This window comes from Tasmannia lanceolata, unplaced genomic scaffold (genome assembly GCF_043159265.1).
Source record: "Tasmannia lanceolata isolate RefF3 unplaced genomic scaffold, GAP_Taslan_0.1 ptg000006l, whole genome shotgun sequence".
NCBI lineage: Eukaryota > Viridiplantae > Streptophyta > Magnoliopsida > Canellales > Winteraceae > Tasmannia > Tasmannia lanceolata.
Window position 1 is genome coordinate 20,422,242 of NW_027518683.1, and position 26,830 is coordinate 20,449,071.

The following is a 26,830-nucleotide window of genomic DNA, read 5'->3' on the forward strand; positions in this document are numbered from 1 at the left end:
GGAGAGAGCAAAGGAATTGGGCCACGAGAACAGGAGAGGTCCCCAAAAGCGAAGGCGTGGGCCACTGCAGCATCAAGCTGAAGCGACGCTGGGGCGCATTTCTTTAGCCTGCTCTCAGGCTTGGCTCCTTCCTTTGTGTTGGTTTGTTCTTCTTCCCTGAGGTGGTTCTTTTCTTCCATGGTTTTTTTCTTGTTGTTTTTCTGTCTTTTTGAAGATGGGTGGAGGGTTTTCTTTTTTCCGGTTGAAATGTCTTGGGGTTTTATAGGAATTCTAGGTGGAAATTGGGATGAAGTTGTCAAAGGGTGCTTCGGTTTTGAAGGCTAGTATGGTGGGAAGAATGCATGGAAATGGTGGTTGGAAATAACTGATTTCTGTAACAGGCCTGTTAGAGACCGAGACAATAAAAGAAAAAACAGATATATTTTTAGATTGCGGGCTGAGCCTAGGATCCTTAGCTGTTATGAAATATGGATTTAGAGGCTCCAACTAATTAATGGCAGATGGAAATTGGTAACCCCATCCGTGCATTTTAGTCTATTTAGGCCAATGGAATGAATATTGTAATATCTGGCCCAGCTTAGGGAATTTTTTTGAAATGGGTGTCTTTATCAAAATCCAGCCTAGGTCTTTTTAAACTTAGATGGGTTGTTTTTATAAAACAAGATATATTGGATTTCTGAATATAAATTTTATGGGTGCAACTCTAGTTGGGCGGGTTGGGTCTAATTTTTTACAAGAAAACCCGAGATTTGTAAACACGCCTCTACCCAAGATAGTTTCTCAGGTTGGGCCGGGTCCGGTTTTCATTTTTTTGTGTAAGATAGGGACTAATTTTAAAGATTGTAGGGAAACAAAAAAACAAATCTTCACACCAAAAATCTCTAAATTTATGTCATCAAGTTATAAATTTAAGGACATTATTTTCATATAATAGACATGATCACCTCAATGAAAACAATTGTTTTCAAGAGATATTTCAGAAAGTCACAGTACAACCATATGAGTTGGGTTGGATTTTGGGTTCTTTTTTCTTTAAACCCAGCCCTACCCAAGATAAAGTTGGGTTTTCCAATTTAAAACCCAACCTTACCGAAGACCCATGATTTGTAAACTCGACCCATGTTATTTTCGGGTCAGCTTTTCGGGTAAAACCCGACCGAAGTTGCATCCTTAATAATTTTCTAAGAAGGGTCTAGTGTTGATTTCTTTTATTGGAAATTTAACTAATGGGATTTTGGCAAGGAAAGTTATTGAGAAAGAGCTTTGATTGGCTAAATTGTACAGGGAGATTTCATTCATTTTGCCTAAATTTATGGGAGAATAGATTTTCTTCATCTTGAATTCGTATAAGATGAAGAGTGAGAGAAAGATTTAAGTTTTTTTTTGTCCAAATGGTGACAACTTTGTTAATTTTCCCAATTGCTTGGCAACTTAAATCTTTTTTCGTAGAATCAAAACGAGCTGTTAATAGTTGCGTTGAGTCCAGCCCCATGCCACGTGCCAGCCTCACTGTGGTCTCAACTTTTCTTATGGGATTCTCCTTGATCAGATGATCAGGGTCAGACCTCTCTCACGTGCGCCTCACGTGTTCTCCTTCTACACTGACACAATCCAAACTCCAAAGCAGAAGAGAGTAGAGAGTTACAAAATAGTCCAATGGCTTCTGTTTCAGGCTCTACCTCCAATTTCAATGTATTCACTTGTTTGGAACCACAGAAGAAAACCCAACTTCTTTTTTATACCTTCTCTCAAAGCAAACGTTCTGTTGTCTCTCAATCCAAGTTCAATTTCGTGAATATCACCCACAACAAAAGTACCCCCTTTACAAGAATGCCCTTACTTTCTAGGCCTATACTCAGACATAAGGTACAAAGTCTGTTTGATTCTATTGGGTTTCAAGAGGAAAGAATTTCAGTTGTATTTTTGATATTTTTACTCTATTGATTGTTAAGGTTCGTGCTCAAGGAGAGGTTTCTTCAGGGGGTGAAGTTGAGCAGCCACTTGTTCCCATTGCAGCACCACAAGAGGCTTTTGCTTGGTCTTCTATCATTTTACCGTAAGTTTTTTACTGTCTTGGGCTTTTTTTCTTGATTCTTTCATGTTAATTCTTCTGGGTCTTGTTTTCCCCGCTTAAATGGGTGCTGAAATGTTAAAAAATAAGGAAGAGTTTTATTGGTTTTTTTTTTTTTTTTTTTGGGTTTTTGTTTTTAAATTTACTCTTTTAGTGTACTAGTAGCAATAATGAAATGGCCATTCGAAAAAACAAAAATTATTATGAATTGTTCATGCTGCCGATCATGCTACATAATTTTGCATACGTGCTGATTTGTTGAAGTGTTGATGACTGTTTTAATTTTACATTAGAAATGAAGAGGTGTTCTGTTATGTTGTAGATTGAACCCAGAAAGAGAAGTATCTTGTGTGACTATAGTGATCTTCTACGTTATGAAACACACGCAATGGATTGTGTGGCTGGCTAGTGCATGAAGTAGAAATAATAGGAACATACGAATAACTAATAAGAGTAGTGGATTGATGAGAATTGCTTCTATGATTCGGAAGTTCGTTCCCCGAGTGACTTTCTTTTCTTGGAGATTTTGTGAAAACATCAGCATCTTGGTATTTTGATGATGTTTTCACTGTTTTTGTGAAACAACCAACTCCAAAAACTTAAGTTGTTAGAGTTGGTGTTGTTTTATCATTTTTACTTCAACACTCCCCCTCATGTGTGGCCGCTCTTTTGGGTTAGCTGTTAGACTTGGTGTTATTTGATCATTTATACTTCAACAGTTTTTGATTAAATGATAGGCAGTGTCTGCATTTTGTGTGCATGAAGATGGGAAAATAGTGGTCAATACTCATGGCTGACTATTTATCAGTAAATAAAGTTTTGGACTTTCTCATTGATCTCCCAATTCCCATGGAAGCAACTTAAAAAATTAATCATCATTGGAAGCTTCAATGGGAGATTCAGATATAGCATTTCCTTCTTACATCTCTACGCAACAGAATTATTCAAGGACCCATAATTGAGCTCCAGTCATAAGTCAAACATCATCGTCTCATAAGTTATTTTTGTATGAGCTTTGTCTCACATTGGTTGTTTATAGTAAGGTTACCCAAGTTTTCTATGTAAATGAGATTGGATCCTCATGTTTATTATCTTAAGAGTCAGTCAAGATGTAATGTCTTGTGCATTGTGGAGGTCCAATCTCATAGAGTGCCTACACTCTTTTTTTTTGAAAGATGACAATTTTATTGATACTATGGAGGTTACATTGGGGACCAGAGGTCCCGACTTGCAATACATAGAATCAATTAAGGATGGCCAGGAACATACTCCTAGACGAGCAAAAACCAAAGGAGAAAATCTACTAATCCTTCCTTCCGCTACAGTGAGGACCACCCAACCTTACACTGCCTACCTGCCGGTTATCTAGTTTACTTCCCTACTATCTAGAGTCACCCCCTATAGAGTCTTCCCCACTCCCTAAAGAACCATTGCACAACCCCGAAGCTTCCAAAAGGTCGAATCCAACGAGAAATGCCATATTTGGGGGCCTCTCATGCAAGGCTTTCCTCAAAACAGACTTGTCATCACCATTTAGATGGTCATTTAGTTTGGTGATCTAGGCAAGCAATCAAAACTGAAAGAGATTCATCCATGCTATGCTGAATCTTGGGCTCTAGCAGATATACAACCCTAGAAATCGGGGTCAGGACCTCCATAAGATCACTGGTTACCTGTCCTTCCTCCACCATATGGCAGCCTGCCGCCTTCATGAGGAACTGATTTTGTCTCCGTCCAACCCAAAATCCGATCGCTAAAGTTCTGGCACAAGCCTTGAATAAAAGAGAAAGGGGAAACTGACTACTTAGGGAAGCTGATCTTCCCGAATCCACAAGGGAGGCCATTCCTACTTTACTAAGGATTCTATATTCAAAATGGATAGGGATGGCCTTTTAATAGCAAAACCAAGGGCTATAGAGCCTTGGAATCTCCAATCCTAGAGAAGAGTGCTGTGAGTCTAACAATACACCTCCCTCGCTACCGACGAAAATATGAATCAATAAATCCAACTACTTTTAATTAACTTAGACTTTTTCAACCCCGACAACCCAGCTATAAATTTAGCTATAGATAGGGCCAAACCTAGGGGGTCTGGAGATTAGAAGTCTAACTAATCTGCTAAAAATCTTCTTTGCACCCGGTTTGGAACCCAAGATAGTGCTCAGTTTATTCATAATGAAATGTTCTTGGGAACTTAACCCCCTGACTGGGAAGATTGAATCTTTGTAAGAACCGCCAGGGGCGCATTTAACAAAACTCTGCCTGGCGTGTGAAAAATGCCTCCGCCGAATATGAGGGGTAGGTTTCTTGGGATTCACCAACAAACCCAAAAAGTCTTCATTCCTCTGTTCAGGTCCCATCATGCATTTCTCAGGAATATCTAATGGCTCAATCTCAGGCCTCCCGGCAGGGAAATTTGAATTCGAATTTCTAATGGGGCCCAGCGGCTCAACAGGGGTCGCTGGAGGCCGGTCCGCCGATAGGGAGGAACCTGATTCCTGGGTGGCAGATTCAGAGGTTTCCTTAGAGAGTTTAACCCCAATGGGATAGTACTGATCCGAGATTTTGAGCTTTGCTCCAGAACTAGGGAAGAGCCATCGAGGGGCTAAGATTGGGATAATACTGATCCGAGATTTTGAGCTTTACTCCAGAACTAGGGAAGAGCCATCGATGGGCTAGAATCGTAGCCGAAACGAAGGTCATACAGTTCTGATGGCTGCCTTCCATCTTGGTTTCTACTACCTTACCAAAGAAGCCCCCTAGCGTCTCCATCGTAGGAACAGCCCAGGCATGCAAAGGGATGCCATAAAAACGAACCCAAAGCTCTTCCTCTCCTTGAATAAAAAGAACTTCATCCTTTGCGAGTAAAGAAGGGCAATGTAACGACGGGGCTTCCCAGAACACTTGTGCTCATTTCCACAACTCCTGCAAGGTCTCATTTTGAATTTTCTTTTTCCCGATCAAGCAGGATCTGAGGGAATCTGTTCGCACATCTACTTCCGTCCCTAAAATGGATAAAATTGGAACCGGTGAGTTGATGTTGCGATAGATTGTACCCGAATCCGGCCAAGGGTTGTTTTCATCATCTTTAGATTGTGCCCTAGAAGATCGAGGATTCTAGTTTAATGATGATCTGATCGAGTGACACCAGCGACACTCAGCCCGCCATTTATAGATTAGGAATTGGCAAGGGGAGCAAAACCTTGCCCCAAATATTTTATCTTGGGCCGGTTTTGATCTCCCTGAAGGTATTCCTTTCCTACCCCAAGAAGGCAGAGATGAGGGATTGAGTCTAGTCTGAGAGCACCTTCTACATCTAAAACGCCATCCATAGTTATGATATCGACAACCTGGACATTGCCAATCCTCTTCCCTGCTCTTCATTCCTTCATTTCTTTCAATTTTCGAGATAAATCATGTGAGTGCCTACACTCTTTGTATGTATAATTTGTCATGTTTATCCTCATCTTTAATTATTGACTTGCTAGTCTAGCAAGTTTGATCATGCATTCATGCTTAATTTTCTTCTTTGTTTCTTGTTTATAGTTTTATATAACATACTTTTGGCTTTGCACATCAGAAATCTAGAATCGTGATTTACAGTAATTTTCAACATGGTCATTCCTTCTTCCTGCCTCCAATCTGCCAAGATCTGCCAATTGTTGGAATCCATGACTGACGTTGCTAAACTTTCTTTGCAGATGATTTTGATCAGTTTTTAAAACTTTTTGTTACTTTATGGGTGTGCTTCATTATTGTACTTAAGTCTCGATGCTATCTCAGTAACTATAACTTTCTATCTTTATTTAAGAGGGATTGCAGGCTGTTGACATTATATTAACTTAATTGACATCGTGCTCTTTGAAGTCTCATCTTTTAATAAAAAAGGGTTAATGAACCATCAAAATCTCATTAATTTGAAGGCCTTTCTTCTGAGAAATCCTTTTGTTGAAGAGCTATTGAGTTTGAGGTGGAGCAAATAAAATACAAACACAATGTAAATTTACTTCTTATGTTTGTGCATTCAGTTAGTTCTTTGTGTAATGAGACAATGTTATGCATTCTGTTCTGCATTTGTTGTTTGTAGAAAGTGAACGTAGGCTGCTATCTATAGAAATGATCTTGGATTCTCTTGTTTATGGTCTCAAAGTTTGTTTTTACATGTAGTGTAGCATCTTCTGTATCTGGAGCTATGATCATGTAGAGTGCCCTAGTTATTTACTCATACAAAATTTATTTTGTTCTCCTTGTATTCTTAAAAAAAAAAAGGAATGAATCCACAAAAATTATGTTGATAGTCAATTATTTCTGTAGATGTGATGGAAGGTATAGTTTTCGGAAACCTATTAAGTTGGTTTTTTTTCTTTGTTTTTCAGTTCATTGTGTTTTTCTCATGCATGAGATCTCCTTTGTGCTCAAATTGTAGGTTTATTTTCCCAGCGTTGGGAGGTTTATTATTTGGGTATGATATTGGTGCCACCTCAGGAGCTAGCATCTCTTTGCAGGTACTCGGTTCTTTTGCTGTTGCGTACTTCTCTATCCCTTAACTTATCCAAGACTGAATTCACCAGCTTATTAAACTGTGCAATACAAAAAAGTGAAGAGTTCTCTGAAACTCTGAATGTAATTATTACACAACAGCTTAGGGTGATAAGGCCATAGCGGAAAACGGAGTACCCTCTTCATCTAAAACCACGGGTTAACTAAGTAAAATGGAAAAATAGAACGAAAAATTGACGTTAAGCTAGATCTGTTAATTTTTTAAGAGTTTATTTTGAAGGATTTCATGTGGTATAATCTAATCTTATGATTTTAATTGTTCCTCAGTCAGCTGAACTTAGTGGCACAACATGGTTCAACCTTTCATCCATAGAGATGGGTCTAGTGGTATATTTCTTACTTTCAAGTATTTGCATAAGTTCTTGCGTGTTCTAAGGACACAGATAAAGTCAATGTTATCTAAATCTTTAATTTCACTTCTACATCAAATGTGGAATCTTGCATCCTAGTTTCCTGATTATATCAGATGGATCTTATGTCATTTTCTTTTCATTGTAGGTTAGTGGGTCCCTTTATGGGGCTCTTGTTGGGTCCATCCTAGTGTACCCTATTGCCGATTTTCTTGGTACATTTAGTTACACATGCTTATTGACTTTGTTTTGTAATGTAAACATTTCTTAATCTGGCGTTTTGAAACATTTGGTAAAGGAAGAAGAAGAGAACTGATCACTGCAGCTGTGCTATACGTTTTTGGTGGTTTAATCACTGGATTTGCTCCTAACCTGGCTGTACTCATCATAGGACGGCTCCTATATGGCACTGGTATAGGTTTGGTGAGCATCTTTTTATTTTTTTCACTGGATATTTGGTATCTTTTCATATGGTTTGCATGTATTTTGTATGGAGGAGAAACAAATATTTTCACATGAGAAACTGAAACGTCATTTACTCATATATGAGGGATTGCTAAAATTCTTTTTGGGTCAATATTGCAAACAACGACCAGCCTTCCCAAGGATTATCTCTTGTGATCCATCGAAGTTAAGTTTGATAAATCCTACATAACGAGACCCAATAGACCTAGGGGTCTATTGAAGGTATTGGGGAACGAGGAATGGGACAGCCAAGATGATTTAAGATACTCATTTTTTTTAAAAGTAGGACTTATAGTTGATCTTTGAGGGAATATCCCTCAATATAAACTGTTACTTTACAAGAAAACTTGCATTTCTTGGTGGACATGGCATGCTTGTGGAAACTGTGTCCCAATTGAGGGGTTCAAGAGGTCCAAACCATAGTTTCAGACTTGCAGGGAATCAAACTTTCATACATGAAATGTGTTTATTGGGTACATGTTTACAGAGATCATTGTCCAGTTTTTGTGTTGATGGGGAAGCCATTAATATTACTTACACTTCTCATTGCAGCAAATGACTTTCCCTTTTCCTTATAGAGAGATTCTATCTATGTAAAGGATTTTAAGCCTTACTCTTTCTAAACTTCTCATTTCTCAAGGTCTTTCCTTTTAACTTCACATTTATTTTGCCAAGAGACTCTCTGTTTTTTGACAGCATTCATGCTGTTTTCCATTTCAACCTTGAGCAGCTACGATAGTCCTAGTGTCAAAAAACAGCATGACAGCATTCATCCCGTTTCGATTCCCGTTTCCAACCTTGAGCACGATTCTTCCCTGGAGCGATCATTCATGCAATTTTTTGACAGCATTTTCCATTTCAGTTTCTCATACTGTTTCTCCTTTCAATTTCCAAGCCATGCAACATAAGTCCAAATTGCACATTCTTTAAGATGCTAACTCTTTGCTGGTTTGATTAAAAAAAATTAGCGGTAGATTTTATTTTTAAGGCGGAAAAATGTTTGATATGAAATTGGTTGTGAGTGTGACCTGCCCCTTTTTATATTCCTCACTGGATGTGAGATTAAGAGTCCTGGTGGATCATTTCTGTTGAAATATGATCTGACTTTTTATAAAATAAAGAGATGTTCTTTAAAAATAGAAATAATGATATGAACATGACCGAAATGTTTCCATTTCCATTCCTACCGAAATGAAATTTACATGATTTCCTTTCACGTTGAAATTCGACCGAAATTTCCGAAATTTAACCGAAATTCCTGAAATTCGACCAAAATGGTCGGAGCGACAAAAAAAATGACAAGATTTTATTATTTGCATTTCACTTCATTTCATTAATGTAGAGAATGATATTTGTTACGCAACATCATTGAATGTAATGGTTTCTAATACTTCACTATATTGTACTTCTTTATTGACTTTACTATTTTAAACATTCGCGACAACGCATGTCGATAGGTGTTCGATGTGATTAAGCCATTATGGATGATTTCATTATTTATGTGATGGTTTCTAACTATGTATTTTTGCTTTTTCTAGCATTTCCCAAAGTTCCATATTAAAATTCATCACTTGCATATTTTTTTTTGTAAAAAGATTAAAACTTTCATCATTTGCATATGTTTTCAGATGTTTTCGTGATTTTACAAGATTTCCACCGAAAACGAAATGTTTGTCTCCATGCTGACTGAAACCGAAATTTAAAACCTTGGTTTTGATCACTGTCAACATTTTTGCAACCACTATAGTTTACATAAAAAGGAAATCTTATCTTCATATGCTGGTCTAGATAAAAAAATAACAGTTGTGAAATATAATTGAATTGGTTTTTATTATTAAGTTGTGTCACTACTGTTTGAAATTTCATCATCCTATCTCATCTCTAGATTCCAGATTGTTTTATATGTACTTGCCTGGCCCTGGTGATTCTGTAAGGTCATATTTATTTTAAGTTTTGCAGTGACTACTTCTATTATCCTTTCCACAGGCCATGCACGGAGCTCCTCTGTATATTGCAGAGACTGCCCCATCTCAGATTCGTGGAACATTAATATCTCTAAAGGAGCTCTTCATAGTGCTTGGAATTTTGGTATCCTTTCAACTAAAACCATTGGAACATTATAACTCTTCAAATTCCATTAATTTTTCATATTGTGATGACTTACAAATAAATGCTTGCACAGTTGGGTTACCTTGTGGGAAGTGTGGAGATTAATGCTATTGGAGGATGGCGGTACATGTATGGTTTAAGTGCTCCAGTTGCGGTTTTGATGGGATTAGGCATGTGGAGTTTGCCGCCGTCCCCACGCTGGTTACTTCTAAGGGCAGTTCAAGGAAAAGGTGCTTTGATAGAATACAAAGAAAAGGCGATAAATGCTTTAGGCCGACTGAGAGGTCGGCCAGCTGGTGATAAAATATCAGAGGCACAAATAGAGGATACTTTGGTGTCACTTAAGTCATCCTATGAAGATCAAGAGTCTGAAGGCAGTTTCTGGGAGGTATTTGAAGGGGCAAGTTTGAAGGCCTTTATAATCAGTGGAGGTTTGGTTCTTTTTCAGCAGGTATCATCATTTTGATAAAAATGGATTTTCATGAATTGAATTTTTTCATTGATAGAATGATATATTAGGTGGAGATATTCCTATTTCTAAGTCCATTCACCTCAATCGTAACAGATAACTGGGCAACCGAGTGTCTTGTACTATGCAGCTCCCATTCTACAGGTACTCCATTTTTGACAAAGAAAAATGTTCATAAAAAAAGAATCTTAGGTGAATTTCAATTAGATTAAATATATTGTGGCTTCTTTTAATGAAATTGTATCTCAGAGTGCTGGATTTTCTGCTGCATCTGATGCCGCTCGTGTTTCGGTTATAATTGGAGTATTTAAGGTATGTTAAATACTTTTTTACTTTGATCATCTGGGTTACACGTACTAAACAAATATCTGTCATTGCTGGTCTTTATTTGTAATCTTTACTCCAATTTTTCACAACTACTTGAAAATTTTGAGTGGATTTTTAATTTTTAGCCTTTTCATACTACATTTTTGCTACTTGTGTGAATATCTTGTAATGATTTGGAAGTTTTTGAATATTGAATTAAAATAACTCTGAAGAAACAACAATTTTCTGATCCTTTTGCAGATACTTTGCATATCTTTTCAGTTTATAGACTTGCGATTTTGTTGTTCTCAAACGAAAACAGTAAGGGTCTAAAGGTGTCTCTCTTTTGGCCTGCCTGCAGTTATTGATGACTGGGTTAGCTGTTTTAAAAGTTGATGATCTTGGAAGGAGACCCTTATTGATTGGAGGTGTGAGCGGAATTGTATGTTTCCATCACTCTACCACATTGAACTTTGCTATAGTTATAGCATAGCATTGTTTTTGAAACTTTCTTTATGTGATGCCAAAAAAGAACATTTCAACACCTATCCTCTGAGAATGTAAAGTTCAATATTTCATTTTTTTTATTGTTTTTTTTTCTCCAGAAAGTAATGCTAAGTGATTTTTAAACTCTTTAATCAGTGAAGAAGTTAATTAACCTTTTCTCCCTTTTTGGCTAGCACAGGTAGTCTCATTGTCCCTTCTTGCGGCTTACTACAAATTTCTTGAGGGCATTCCTATTGTTGCTGTGGTTGCATTACTTTTGTATGTTGGCAGCTACCAGGTAATTTTGTAAAGGTTTAAACCTCAAAATCTCGTGTGCAGAAAAACCTATTTTTCATAAACATTAACTGACATCGAAGTGTGGTTTATCAGGTCATTTTCTTTTCTATTGGGGTTGTATGTTTGTGGATAATGGAGACTGGCAGAAACTCGAGTTTCTGCTCTTCTGCTGTTTGGTTTTGCTAGGAAAGCGGGAATGGATACCCTGTTCACCCCTGTTTTCCCTCTTATTGCCAAAAATCAAGTGAGTCACTCCAATTTGCACGCATTCCCATTTTTCGGGGATGTGCGTGAATCAGGGTGAGCTAGATCCCTATTCGGGATTTCCTACATAAAGAAAACATCCCCATTGTGTACTTTAGCACTCAGTAATCAGAAATAAGTTTCTCATGATCATACAGTTTGGATATTTCCCAAATAATAAAATATTGAGTCAGTAAGATGCGCTTTTTCCCATGATGTTTATATTTAGTTAGCACTTCCCGAAACTTTCTTCATGGGTATCCCTAATAAAGCCAAGACTTAATTCTTTCTGTCGGGGTGGTATAACCTTCTATATGTATTACTACATTTATTCAAGAACCGAGATGAAAGTTATTTTGCTGAAGGAATCCTTTCTTCAAATAAATTTCAGGTATCTTTTGGTCCAATTAGTTGGCTAATGGTTTCAGAGATCTTTCCACTCCGCACTAGGGGACGTGGAATTAGTCTTGCAGTTCTCGCTAACTTTGGATCAAATGCCATTGTCACATTTTCATTCGCTCCATTGAAGGTACCATCACTTTAAAAAAAATAATTCACTAAGATCAAAATGGTTTGAGATTGCCAACTTATGATATGCAAATGAGGTACCTTATGGCTTGAGATCAAAAAATGATTCTCTCCTTGTAAATCTGTTTTGGCCTTCATATTTTCAGTCACATGTATGTAACATTTCCACTTTTGAAGTATCTAACTGATTGACCATGCATTATTATTTATTTTTCTTCACATTTTCCCTATGAATTATGAGAATTAATGATTACTTTTAGAGTAAAATTAGTGTAGGCCCCATTATTTTTATGTTTCATTGTAACTTTTTTTTTGAAGAGGATGTTTCATTGTAACTCTTTAGCTGTTAGCTTTATTTTATTTGCTTTTAGTTTGATCGGGCCCATCATTTTATGGCCCTAATGGTATATCATATAATTTCTAGAACCTAATATGTGGGACATGGGTTTGGCTCTTTGGAGTATTCACTCTCCACGTTTTCCCTTCCTCATCTTCTCCTTCCTTGATTTGTTTCTCTTTTCTTCTCAGATTTTCTCATCCTTTTAGTGTGTGTCTGTTTCTGCGTGTCAGACTTTAACATGGCATCAGGGCCACCATTCTAGTTCTTTTCTAGAAGAGTTCTGAGATCAAGATCCTAAAAAGGTAAGTCATCAACTCTAGCATGGTATCAAAGCCACATTCTAGATCTTATACAAGATCTATAAGAGGCATTCGATCAAGATCCTAAAGGGTATGATCATAAACTCAAAACCCTAACTCTCTCCTATATACTTACTCCCTTCTACCCCTAGGTCTACATTGTTGAGAGAGAATGAGAAAAGTGAGTTGAGGTATCTCCCCCTCACTCATTTATTTATATACTAAAATATTTGTACAATGACTAAAATGCCCATAGGCTTATTCTAACACCCCCCCTTAAGTTGGAATGTATAAGTTATACATTCCTAGCTTATTACAAATGTCACTTAGCTTTGATTTATTTAATGGCTTTGTGAACATATCAGCCAACTGTTCCGCAGAACAAGTAAATATAGCGCGTATCTCCCCTTTATGGATTCTCTGACGGATGAAATGACAGTCGACTTCGATGTGCTTTGTTCGCTCATGGAAGACTGGATTTGTTGCAATATAGATGGCTGCCATGTTGTCACAATATAACTGTGAAGGCGAAGGAAACACAATGCCAATCTCATATAGGAGTGTTCTCAACCAAATAATCTCAGTAGTAGTATGTGCCATGGCTCTATATTCTACCTCTGCACTTGATTTTGCAATGATGTTTTTTACTTTTCCATGAAACCAGGTTACCTCCCACAAAGGTACAATACCCGGTAGTCGATCTCCTATCAGCAGGAGATCCAACCCAATCAGCATCTGTGAAATCCTCAATTCGTGTATGACTATGCCGTTTGAATAGTAATCCCTTTCCTGGCGCACCCTTCAGATATTTGAGGATTTGAACCACTGCATTCCAATGTGAAGTACGAGGGGAGGTCATGTACTGGCTGACTACCCCAACGACAAATGATATATCAGGACGAGTAACAGTAAGGTATATAAGTTTGCCCTCAAGCCTTCTATACCTACCAGGATCCTTCAACAAATCACCCTCTTTTGGAACAAGTTTCACATTTGGATCCATGGGTACAGCTACAGGCTTCACACCAAGATTTCCTGTATCTTCTAACAAATCCAGAACATACTTCCTCTGTGATAGAGATAAACCACTAGAGGAGTACGCAACTTCTATCCCAAGAAATATCTGAGACATTCCAAGTCCTTTGTCGCGAACTCTTTTTGCAAGAAGGCTTTCAGTTTCTGAATTCCCCCTGAGTCACTGCCTGTAATAATGATGTCATCGACATATACAATCAATATAATGCAACCTGCTGAGGACTGATAACCGAATACTGAGTGATCCACAGCACACTGTTTGAGGCCAGATCTCATAACTGCCTCACTAAATCTGCCAAACCATGCACGTGGAGACTGTTTCAACCCATATATTGATTTTTTGAGGCGACAGACTGATAATGACAACTCCCCCTGAGCAACATAACCTGGAGGTTGCTCCATATACACCTCTTCAAGGAGGTCGCCATGCAGAAAAGTGTTCTTCACATCTAACTGGTGAAGATGCCAGCCATTATTGACTGCGAGGGAGAGGAGGACTCGGACTGAAGGTATCTTCGCAACTGGGGAGAACGTCTCATGGTAGTCTACACCGAATGTTTGAGTGTAGCCCTTTGCCACTAGACGTGCGTTCAGTCGATCAACAGTGCCATCAGGTAGATATTTAATGGAGAATACCCAACGACAACCAATAGGTCGAGCACCAGCAGGCAAAGAGACAAGATCCCATGTCTGGTTAGAATGCAGAGCGCCCATCTCGAGGTCCATGGCAGCTTGCCAGCCTGGGTGATTAAGAGCCTTATCCAAAGACTGTGGTAACACAGCAGAAGCCATAGATAGGACAGCTTTTGAAAGGAAGGTTTAGACGATCATGACAAACAAAATTAGAGATACGATGAGCAGTAGAATGAGAACGAGTACGTGAAGCAATAGGGGAGTCAGAAGCAACTACAGGAGAGGAAGATACCTGATTAGAGGGTAAGGAGATCTCTGCCTATAAGGACAATTTGTCGGCATGAGGATGCCGTGCCTGCTACTGATGACGTTGATACGGGGACTTAGTAGGTGGGCGATCCACTCTGGGAACACAAGAGTCAACCTGACCAGGAGGGCAAATAGAAGAGGGTTCTAAAGAAGCAGGAGAGATGGTTGGAAGGCCAGGGAGAGAAATGAACACCTCAGGTTCCATCCTAGGAGCTGAAGGAACTGAGGTAGAACCAAAGAATGATTCGGATTAAAAAAATGTGACATCAGCTGAAACATACCATCGGCGCAGACGTGGACGTAGCAACAATATCCTTTTTGGGTACGAGAGTATCCCAGAAAGATACATCGTTCTGAACGAGGATCCAGTTTATTGCGGGCAGGACCCAAATGATGGACAAAACATACGCAGCCAAAGACACAGGGTGTAAGTGGAAATGGATCCTGATGAGGGTATATGGTGTGGAACGGAGAATCACCATTTAGCACCGAAGACGGAAGACGATTTGACAGAAAACAGGCAGTGAGAATGGCATCAGACCGAAAGGATTTAGGAACCTGCATCTGAAACAGGAGAGTACGAGCCACCTTAAGGAGATAACACAGTTTCCTTTCAGCGACACCATTCTGCTACGAGGTGAATGCACATGATGATTGATGGATAATGCCATGAGAGGAGAGATAGTCCTGACAACCAACCATCAGTAGTAGAGAAAAATTCACGAGCATTATCAGTACGAAGGTATTTAATACAACTAAATTGATTTTTTATTTCATTGTGAAAATTTTTAAAAGCTGAGAAGACCTGAGAGCGGTCTTTCAGTAAATAAAGCCAAGTCATACGTGAGTAATCATCAATAAAAACGACAAAATACTTGAAACCATTACTTGACGTGACCCTAAAAGGTCCCCATACATATGAATGAACTAGCTGAAATAAACTATCGACTCTACTAACAACTCGGGAAGGGAAAGACACTCTGTGATGCTTCCCGAGTTCACAAGACTGACACTGAAAATGAGAGACAGAAGCAGAAACTAAAGATGTCTGCCGGAGGCGCTAAAGTGAAGGGTGACCCAGTCGACAGTGCCACTGAAAGGCATCCACTGAACTGTGTAAAACTGATAAAGAGGGGCTGAAGTCAAGACGGTACATGCCATCCACCTCACGACCTGATCCAATCGTCCTCCCAGTCGAAACATCCTGAAAAAGCAGTAAGAAGGATAGAATGAGATAGAGCAAGCAAGGTTTTTCGTAATTTGGCTAACAGACAATAAACTAAATAGAGACTCAGGGACACACAAGACAGAAGAAAGAAGAAGATTAGGTGAAGGACAAGTGGTACCAATACCAGTGATAGGTGTAGTGGAACCATCAGCTAAAGTAATGGACTGGATATCAAATGAAAATGAGCGAAAAGAAGAGAGCTGTGATGAGTTACCAGTCATATGGTTTGAGGCTCCTGAGTCAATGATCCAGGACCCTGAGCTAGAAAGTAATGTCGTGGGTGAACTACCTGGTTGAGCGAAGCCTGCTGTGGCCTGGGAGGCACTCTGTCGAAGGCGTTGTAGCTCCTCATAGTCCGCCCTCGTAAAGGTGAATGAGTCATCAGCAGAAGAAGAGGTAGGAGCAGAAATAACTGTATCAGAATGGCCAGTAGTGCTGAGGTGAGCAGATCGAGGCGGGTGAAGTTCTGGGTGCAGTGTGTAGCAAGTCTCAATAATGTGGCCATCACGTTGGCAGTGGGTGCAATAAGGACGGCCACGCCCACTCCCAACACGGCCGCCCCAAGCCACCACGTCCACGGGCGCGCGAAAAAGAACCACCTCTCTGGGGAGGACGAGTACCACTGCCTCCGTCATATGCCGCAAGAGCAGAACTGTAAGAGGAAGTGTGGGATGGGGTCTCGCCAACGCACTGCTGAGTGCGAGAGTAGGCCTCGCACAACGACAGAATGTTGCCAGAACCAAGAATCTGATGGCGCAGGTGAGTAAACTCGGGGCCTAGGCTCTCAACGTAGTGCATCACTCGAATTTGTTCTCGTTGACGCCGGAGAACATTAACATCAGATGTGTGGGGAAGAAAAACATCAAGCTGCTGACATAAGGAAATGAACTTCCCATAGTGAGCCTCAAGAGACATATCACCACGACGGAGGCGCATCCACTCAGAGTAAGTGGAATAGATATGAGTGAAGTTCTCAACCCCAGAATAGGTCACGGCAGTGTGATCCCAGATTTCCTTCGCAGTCGGGAGGATGATCAAAGTAGAATAAATGTCAGGAGTCATGCTCTGCCATAGAAAACTCTGAATCAACGCATCTTCCTGTTCCCAGCAAGTATACATGGGATCCTTAGGTGAAGGAGGATCCTCACGTAGAAAACGTACCTTACCCCGTCCAAGAAGGTATGTCTCAATCGCAACCTTCCAGGGTAAGTAGTTGGTTCCATCAAACTTGGCAATGTTCAGTTGTGGGTAAGAGTTGTTTACAGGTGCCAAGGTAGAAGACGAAGAAGGGGCCGAGGGTGTGGTAGAAGCACGGACCTCAGTGGTCATGCCCATAGAGGGATCAACAATAACAGGAAGATCCATTAGGACAACAAATGTCGACAAACAGAGAGACCACCACCAATGGCTACAACGGGTAGAAGTGGAGATCATGGATGATAAAACCAACTAATCAACAGAGAGACTCAGGACGATCGCACGAGCATAGGACAAGTGCAGATATGAACCCATAGAGAAGCTAGGAAGATGCGCAAGATGAAGATAAAAGAGACATATTTAACACATCAAAGGGAAAATAGAAAAATAGGGTTTTATGTAAGATTAAGCCAAAATATGGTTGTCGGGAAAGCGAAGAGCGGAGGAGATAAGGGGCTGATTTGAAGAGGGAAAGGGTTGGGGAAGGTACTGTAGCGGTACTGTAGTGGGTACTGCAGTACTATAGCGATACTGTAGCGGGTTACTGTAGTGGTGAATGGAGGAGAGGAGGAGAGGGTGGGGCGTGAGATGGGTTAGGGTTAAGGTTAGGTTAGAGAGAGGGATTAGGGTTGAAGGGATTAGGGTTGGGGTTGATGAAGAAGATGGAGGCTAGGGTTAGGGTTAGGGATCAGAAACCCTAGGGCTCTGATTCCATGTTGAGAGAGAATGAGAAAAGCGAGTTGAGGTATCTCCCCCTCACTCATTTATTTATATACTAAAATATTTGTACAATGACTAAAATGCCCATAGGCTTATTCTAACATAGATGAAACCTTAAGTTCCTTCCAAAACTCTAGCCTCATTTTTTTTTCAAAAATTTTAAACCACAGTTTGAAAGCCCAACTTCCAATGTTGCATCAATACAAGTACGAGTTTCAGAATCTTACATGAGTATCGAGTGTTGGATTCAACAAACCTTGAAAAGAAACATTTGTAGATTCGCCAAAATATTTCAATAAATTCTAACTCTTAATTTTTAACATAGTAATAGGTTTATAACAAGTAACATATTGAAAATTTTAGCAGGTTAAATAAATATAATGTTTTATTTTCATAAAAACATACTATTAGGATGGATAAAACTCAAAACATGTAAAGTTGTGGCAGTATCATTTAGTGTTAAAGTATAAGAGATTAAATAACGCCTTTCTCCAACAGCTTAAAGCTTTTGGAGTAACTGGTTGTTTCACATGGTATCAGAGCCAAAGGTCAAACCTCCTGGATAGCAACAAAATCCACATGCAATGGCCAAACGCCAAAGAGGGGCCATACATGAGGGAGAGTGTTAAGTAAAAAGATTCAATAACACCTTTCTCCAACAGCCTAAGCTTTTGGAGTAACTGTTTGTCTCACATTTAGTAACAAATAGATAAAAGTGATCTAGAAATGTCTCAACGAATTCTGAAGTAGTGGAATCTGACACATGTTTATGACAGTTACTTCATCCATTCAGAAGAATTTGTGTAACATGATTACAAAACCTTAGATATCAATCTATTCGAAATTCAGTCCTAATCATGTGCCATAGATCTGTTCAAAATTTTTCTTCACAATCTAAACCCTAATAACCCTAGCCCTTATCCAAATCTTATTTGTTTGTGAATCTTTCACATTAATCATGTTTGAATTGTTAACCAAATTTGTCCTTAAACCCCGACTTTTGAAACTCCTATTTCATCTAGTTCCTTCTTCATCACTTGCGCTTTCTTGAATGCACACTGTTGCGCATCTGTGAGGGTGCTGTCTTTTCTTTCAGTCATCATCTCCTGTGATCTGTTGTCTTGTTGCATGAACTTCTGTATGGAAGGACATTGGACTAATGTGATACATTTTTCTGGACATGCTACATCCTATGGAGCTGTTTTGTGTCGGCTGCTTCAGACTATTGTGTAGCTTATATGTGGGCTACTTCTGGGTCCTCCTGTGGGTTGTTATGGAGACTTTTTGTGGGATACTATGGAGCCTTTATGTGGGCTATTATAGAGCTTTTTTATGGGCTATTTCGAGCCTTTGTGTGGGATGTTGTGAAGACTTATTTGTGGAATGTGGCTGCCGAGCCATTACTGTGATTCCTAAGTGACTATTGTGGCTGCTAAGCTATTGCTATGGGTTATTATGCCTTCTTGTGAGGACTATTATGTCTTTGTGTGGCTCTTATGCCATTTGTGGTTGCTATACCATTTGCGTGTTACACCACTTATGTTGGTTGTTATTCCTTCTCGTGCCTTTTTATGGCTTTCTTTGGTGTGAACTGCTGATTTGTGTGGATTCATTTACAAGTTAGTGAAGTTTTTTGGTAGGGGAAGTGGCGATGTCTTAGGGGAAAGGTTAAATTTTGGTTTTGATATACATGTCTGTCACCACGTAACTATAAAAATGTTGATTTTAGTCATAATTTTTGTAGAAATCCTATAAAGTCACAAAAGTTTATAGAAATGGATGCAAATGGTAGAAATTTAAGATGCAACTTCAGGAAATGCTAGAATAAACACAAATATGTACTTAGAAATGATTCATAATAATTTAACAAGATCAAACACCTAATAATATGAATTGTCTTCAAGTTTGGAATAGTAAGGTCCATTCTCAACTCAAAATGTATACAACCATATATACATATGTTTTAAATAAACAAAAATATAGGAAGAGTGCCGCTCCATTCATTAATTTCATAAAGAAAGTACAATATAAGGATGGATTTTTAAAGGATGTTATGACAAAAATAAATAAAATAAATATTTTTTTGAAACAATATGCTAACTTTCATATATGATTAGATTTTATTCATGAATATACTCAACTCAACTCAATTCTACTAAGCCTTTGTCCCAAACTAGTTGGGGTCGGCTAAAGAATACTTTATTCATAAATATACTATTTCCCAAATTTTTAAACCATAAATTTACTGAAAAATAAGAAGTCATGTATTAAACCATGTGCAAATGTATCAAATCAACAATTATTCGATGCATTTTGATGGGGGACCATTCTTCATGAGAATCAAGGAGGACCTAACTAGGAAGATGGGGCCCAACATTAGTGTTGAAGGACTCTTTTGTTTAGTTTTAGAGTACAATTTAAGTTCTTTTAAGTTATAGGGGCTACTTTAGTATTTTTGTTATAAAATCACTTGTCACTTAAGTGATTACCTGATAAAAGTAGGGCCCATCAATAGTTACACAAATTTATGTGCTCTTTTTCTTAGTAGTCCTATTTCTATACGGAGTTCATTTATTTATTTATTTTATAGGTTAAGTGAATTCAATAATTCATGCCTCGAATCATTAAAGAGTCCATGTCTTAATGTGAATAACAGCCCAAGTTTTAGCAACCAAGAGTACATATTTTGTCTCTTCTAAGCGACACTGTGGTTGGATCTTATGCATTTAAGAGATGGTAAAATTAGAGTCCTCCAATCTACACCCACTAGGTTGATGGGAATCATGGGATGCATAGGCCTTTGGCTCTTTTCAGAGACCCAACTCTCGTCCTTCCATAGAACATCCTACATCAATTTGCTATCAAAATTATAATATCTAGTTTTCTTCCCTTTTGGTGTTGCATCACATTTGCATCATGATTGAAGAAACGAGAAAAAACATATAAAATAAACACTTACCAAGAAACAGTGTGAAAATCCAAGCTTTTCTATGTACCATTGTCAAAATTTCTGCACATCAACTGAAGTTCTGTAATATACATGCTAAAGTGAAAGCGTTTCAGTCAATATGACTGAAGTGGTACTAAAATCTATACATGTTGACCAAGGGATTTTGTTTCAGTGGGGACATGTTGGTCGTTTCATGTTGATTTTGGATGAATTTTAGAGTCATGTTTAGGGGGAGGACACGACAATTGATATTTACTCAGAATGAATTAATTGAGGTCAGTTTGAAGGTATTTTTTTCAAGCTTGGGATGATGGTTTCTATGCTTCAGCTTGAGGTAGTGTTAGAGAATAGAGAGTTGAATTAGTGTGGGCCTTATTGTATTTATGTTTCTGTGCAACTCTGTTTTTTTTTTCTTTTTTTTTTTTGAATGGTAACGCTTTGGGTGTTTGTTTTAGTTTGATAACCTCCATCATAGGATGACCATAATCACATATTTTGTAATTTATGGAACTTATCTTATATAAAGAATATGTGGGATGTGTAGTTGGGAGTATTCACCATCCATAATTTCTCTTCTCCCCTTTCTCCTTTGTTTCTCCTAGTCTCTTACTCTCACATTTTCTCCTTTCATCATATGATGTTTGTGTGGGTGTTCTTCATCAACTTATGATATTGCTGTGAGCAAGAACAATACTGATCTGTTGTCTTCTTAATCTAGTGAAAATGAATACCATGCATTGCAAACAATTATATTTCAAAAAGGCTTCTTCATATATTAAATCATTCAAGGTCGTGGATGAAAACTATGATGTATATGGTGCCACAAACTTATTGAAACAGGGAACTTCTACGTACTGGTGTATATGGTCGAACATGTAATATAAGTTTGGTATATAGGTTGAATATATAACATTCCTAAACAGATGATGTAGTCTCTCTTTTATCTTGTTCCATTCTGACTGCCATATAAATCTCTAATATGAGTCTGAATCGTGTGAAAGCATGTTTATTTCGCTGCTGACCTAGATTTGAATTTCATTATTTTAATCAATATTTACTAGTGAATTAAATCTTAGAAGTAAATATTAAATAGTTTTTTTCTCTTCTGATTTTGCAGGAACTCCTAGGGGCAGGTAATCTGTTCCTTCTTTTCATGGGTATTGCACTGCTATCACTTTTATTTGTAGTATTCATTGTCCCAGAGACAAAAGGCTTGACCTTGGAAGAAATTGAGTCCAAGATCTTAAGATGAAAGTCTACATCTTCCTCAGACATGGAAAAGCAGTGGAAATGCTATATGTATATCCTTCCTCAACAAATTTAAATGAGTTTGTATTTTTAGACCAAATGAGTTTGTATTTTTAGATCATTTATATCTGATCTATCCTATAAAGGGATCTGTTTTATATTATATGAGCATGATGCAACTGTAACAAAATATTCATATCTTATTACATAAAAACATGTCTACGGAAGAAATCCGTGTATCCAAATCTTGATCTTCAGTTTCTTGTTTCTACCCTTGGTTTTTTCTTATGTTTTTCATAACTGTTGACTGTCACATGAGAAGGTTTGTGTTGGTGGAAGCTGGCAGTCCTTGGTTCAAATCTAGTTGCATCAGATGCTAAGCCTCATGGCTAGTGCTAATCATAAAATTCATTGTTCACAGTTTATTATGTTTTACAGTGGAACGCATATTTACTTCAACACCGCCCACATGAATGCACCAAAGTGCTAACTGATCTGATGTGGAAGAAGAAGCAATGAAGTAAATTGTAAAACCTAGAGAAACTTCAAATTTGCGAAGAGAAATGATCAGTTTGAGAGGGACTGATCTTTTCTCAGATGAATCTCCCACCCTATATCTCCCACTCTATCTGCCAATGCATGTAATGGAACTTCTTGAATATTAACCTCATCTTCCGGAGTCCCCTAACCATCGAGATATTCTTCATCATCTTCTCCTGCAAGCATGAACACTTGCATTGTCTTGCAGCGATGCCCCGGAAAATCTCACCCTAGTCTCCTATATTATAATTCTACAAAGGTCTTAGATCTAGATTGAACCCCTCTTCCTCAACTAGTTACTTTGGACTGTGTTACTTGAATTATCGTTTGAGCGATCATACTAGTATGTAACCACATTCTTTAATGAGATCTTCCATGTGATGAAATCTTCTTACATTGAAACAAGAAAGAAAGAATTCCATGTATCTAAAGCTATAGTAGTAATTTTTTTCCTAATGGCCTACGGGTGCTGCAATTTCTGATTCAGACTTCATTCCCCCAAATGCATCAGATTCTCCACTTTTGTTTTTCTCCATTTCTTTTGGGTGATGATAAATTTGCACCCCCGTTGGATAATTTGCACCCCTTTCAATGTGATTTGATGTCGAAAAGCATCAAGGTCTGCCTCAATTCACATTATAAGGGGTGCAAATTATCCTACAGGAGGTGCGAATTTATCATCTCCCTTTCTTTTTTGTCTGTATAACATGTGATTATGAGTTTTATCAGATGATGTGCATATATGAAGTAGGGGTGTAAACGGATCGAATTCGGAGCGGATATGGCTATATCCGAATTCGATTACAGTAAACACTACCCGAATTCGGATTTGGATTCGGATTCGACGGATATTTAATATATATTACCGAATTCGTATCCGTCGGATATTGTTCGAATTCGGATATTATCCGTATCCGTTTATCCGGTAAATTCGAACATTTTATTGCAGTACTTTATCTTTTTTCTCCTACTTACTCGAATGAATTTTTCAAACCTTAAAACTAGACCTCTACATTCTCTTCACAAAATTAACTCTCAAATCCTAAAATATATGAGATCCTCTTCTTCCTTTTAAAACAAAGGCAGAGAGAGAGAGAGAGGGAGGCGATGGAGATGGATGATAGTGTTTTGTAGTGGTCTTTGGGTTTTTCCTTTTTTTTTTTTTTTTTGTATATGATGGAATGAGTTTGGGCTGTTTTGATGGAATGGGTTTGAGCTATTTTTGTTTTAATATTTTTTTTCTAAAAGGAATATTCACTTTTCTTATAGAATCAAAAGATAGTGTGTCATTACTAAAAAAAAATATTAATGATATTATTAATAATAAATAAAAAGGATTTACTTCTCGGATTCGGATGTTAAACGGATCGGATATACCATTTACCAGATTCACATCCGCTAAGAGCCGGATATCTCATAAACGGATTCGGATAATATCCGCTTGAAACGGATTCGGATAATATTCGCTGATTCGGATGCGGACGGTAATCTAATTTCCGAATATCCATTTACACCCCTAATATGAAGTAGAGCCACACAAATACGCACAGGCGAAGGGCTCTATCACACATGAACTTGTGCATTTAATCGAGGCTGTTGATGTGGTGGGGCACCATGAGAGAGAAACTACCAAGTTGCTTAACAACTCTGGCAAAACTACCAAGTTGCTAAGCTTTTAAAGAAACCTCCAATACACAGTTTTGAGGGTAATAAGACCAAAATATCTTTTTCTAAAAGTCCTTCCTATGACCCCTTTTTCTCTCACTCTTCCTATTTCTCTACTGCCATTTCCTCTTATCGGGTGATCTCTTCCTCTATCTCGTCTTCCTCATCTTGTCTTCCTCATATGCCCTATCTTATTTTTATACTTTATTCTTCTTGCCCAATTTTCAGGGCATTGTTTGGGGAAAAGGGAGAGAATGAAGAAATAATAGAAAACAAGCTTAAAATGTCGAAGAAGAAGAGGGAAAATGCAAAAATAAATAGAAAACTCAGTTAAAATGTGGAAGAAGAAGACGAACAAGAAAAACTGAAAAAAAACGAAAAACAACTAAAAAACCGTCAAAGTCAGACAAGAAGAATATAAAAAACTGAAAAAATAAGAGAAAACTCATAAAGGAGCCGTTTGGATACGCGGATTTTAGAATCTTGAATTTCCTCAAAATCCTGGATGGGGACAAGCGAAGGAGACCGTCTGTCGTTTCTGATTTGTAGCCCTTCTTTCCATGAGTGAGAGAGTAGGAGATCGTTCTCTGTTTTCAGGTTTTAGAAATCTCACGATAGGGGAGAGATTTATACAACCTGGATTTCTTACTTAAAATCCAGGATTGCATATACACTACCCTCAAACAATACACACACACTACCAACACGCTACCCAGATAATAGACATATACTACCTTATGGACGATGATTTTCATCACTTGTCTGACAAAAGTTTTGTCATAGTGAGCCGACTGGATAGTCACTACCCTATAACTGTATAAACACTACCTCCAAATGACACATTACTAATGAAATAGAAAAACACTATATTTATAAGTAAAACACATGCACTATTCATCGACCCATGGTTTTGTATACCCAGCTGATCCTCCAAATGACACATTACTAAAGAAATAGGAAAACACTACATTGAGAAGTAAGATGCATGCACTATTCTTCTTCTTCTTCTTCTTCTTGTCTGATTTTAGTTGCTTCCTTTCCATTCTTCTTCTGTTATTTGTATTCAATGGGCTTATTACATTATAGTGGATCTACTAGATTCTAAACTTCATTAGAATACAAAAATTCCATTTTGAATTTTGATGCCCTCAAGCCATTTTCTTGCATATATGTCTGACATGTTTTCATGTAATTCGTAAGATCTGTTTTAATCTCCACTAATAAACATTGATTATATTTCTCCCAAGTAGATTGATCCTAGCAAAAGGTTTAAGTTCATCCCTCAATGCTTTCGGTAGTCTATATATGAACTAGATTTTTAGATTGTTGTTCCAAAGAAATCCTATCCCTCTTACCAATATTGTGTAGTTTTTTTTTGGGCGATGATAAATTCGCAACCCCTGTTGGATACCTGAGGAACTCTTTTTCCCAATCCGAACCCGACCCGACCCGACCCAACCCAAATTTTTAAGCTTACTTCTTAAAAAAATGATAAAAAAATGATGTGTTACACTCGGGTCGGGTTGCCTAAGTGCTCAACCCAAACCTGACCCGAACTCAACCCGGGTTGGACAAACTCAACCCGAACCCGAACGTGACCCGAGTTCAACCCGTCTTAATATTTTTTTGGGTTGAACAAGCTGCACCCCTAGCATGTGGCAGACTTTAACACTTTTTAACTTCCATTCATGTTCAGGGGTGCGAATTATGCTTAAGGGGGTGTGAATTTATCATTGCCCATTTTTCTATGTTGAGATGGCCCTAAATCCAATGTTGAGAATTGACCTGTTATAAAATCCGTTGAGAGAGAGTGTCGCAAAACAAAGGGGTGGAATGACCATTTATTGGAGTGGAAACATCATTTTTTTGGATGTTAAGCTTGAATTAACCTACTAACTTCTACATTGAGGCATATGTCTAATCAAACAAGAGACTCGACCCCCTTTTAAGCTGGAAATGAACAAGTGACCTCATGGTGTACCACCAATGCTTTCATCAACCTAAGGTTTGAAGGTTGCATGTATAACCCACTACCCCGATTCTCAAAACTAAATGAGGCATCACATTTACAAATCTTACAAAGAGAAAAGAGAGAGACTTAAAAGAAGGCACGTGTAGAGAAGTCATGGAGAGAAATCCCTAAAATCATTGAAAAAAATAAAATAATAAGCTACTTCAAATTGGGTTTTTTTATTTCCTTTTTTTTATGTGCTTCTCACGCTTCCCTCACTCCCACCCTCTCAAGTCCTTCTCTCTCAACCCATCTCTCAAAACTGGCACCACTAATATTTCATGAAATAATTTCCCTCACTCCCACCCTCTCAAGTCCTTCTCTCTCAACCCATCTCTCAAAACTGGCACCACTAATATTTCATGAAATAATTTCCCTCACTCCCACCCTCTCAAGTCCTTCTCTGTCAAACCCATCTCTCAAAACTGGCACCACTAATATTTCATGAAATAATATTTCATGGTTGCCAATCAATCCCTAAATAAAATTCAAGAAATAAAATTTTCTCAGCCTCATTTTAACTTGGTAAAGAAATTATCAAATTTTAAGTGGAGAGGAGAAAATATTGAACCCAAACCACCACTTTTGAGCATAGTCCCGTGCTAGAAGGACCCATTTTTTTGTAACTTTCTACAAACGACTTATCTAGAAACTACCAATGGCACAAGGGTTTGCCACATGTCACCACAACAGATCACGATTGTGTGGCCGCTAGGAATTCCTTAATCCAATCCACAGGATTTGAAACAAATACACCTGCTCATAACACTG

General features: G+C 38.2%; 1 protein-coding gene across 2 annotated transcripts; it reads left to right on the forward strand.

Annotated features, from left to right (window-relative positions):
- The first annotated feature begins 1,473 nt into the window (after positions 1-1,473).
- Positions 1,474-22,114, forward strand: LOC143880055 (Major facilitator superfamily protein). 2 transcript variants are annotated; one of them, XM_077382827.1, is made up of 14 exons: positions 1,482-1,866; positions 1,953-2,056; positions 6,498-6,576; positions 6,899-6,958; positions 7,130-7,196; positions 7,280-7,404; positions 9,433-9,534; positions 9,629-10,006; positions 10,121-10,168; positions 10,274-10,336; positions 10,692-10,772; positions 11,016-11,114; positions 11,748-11,885; positions 21,713-22,114. In XM_077382827.1, the coding sequence occupies exons 1-14, from the start codon at positions 1,657-1,659 to the stop codon at positions 21,845-21,847; spliced, it is 1,689 nt and encodes a 562-aa protein (XP_077238942.1). In that variant the 5' UTR covers positions 1,482-1,656; the 3' UTR covers positions 21,848-22,114. The 2 variants fall into 2 exon arrangements, with proteins under 2 accessions (XP_077238943.1, XP_077238942.1); XM_077382828.1 differs by lacking the exon at positions 11,748-11,885 and having other exon boundaries at positions 1,474-1,866.
- The last annotated feature ends 4,716 nt before the right edge of the window (positions 22,115-26,830 follow it).

Bases quoted from the DNA above. Each gene is read 5' to 3' on its own strand.
- LOC143880055 (XM_077382827.1), top strand. From the start codon at position 1,657: ATGGCTTCTGTTTCAGGCTCTACCTCCAATTTCAATGTATTCACTTGT. The intron at 9,535-9,628 runs GTATCCTTTCAA...ATGCTTGCACAG, and splicing joins TCATAGTGCTTGGAATTTTG to TTGGGTTACCTTGTGGGAAG. The intron at 11,115-11,747 runs GTAATTTTGTAA...AATAAATTTCAG, and splicing joins TGTATGTTGGCAGCTACCAG to GTATCTTTTGGTCCAATTAG.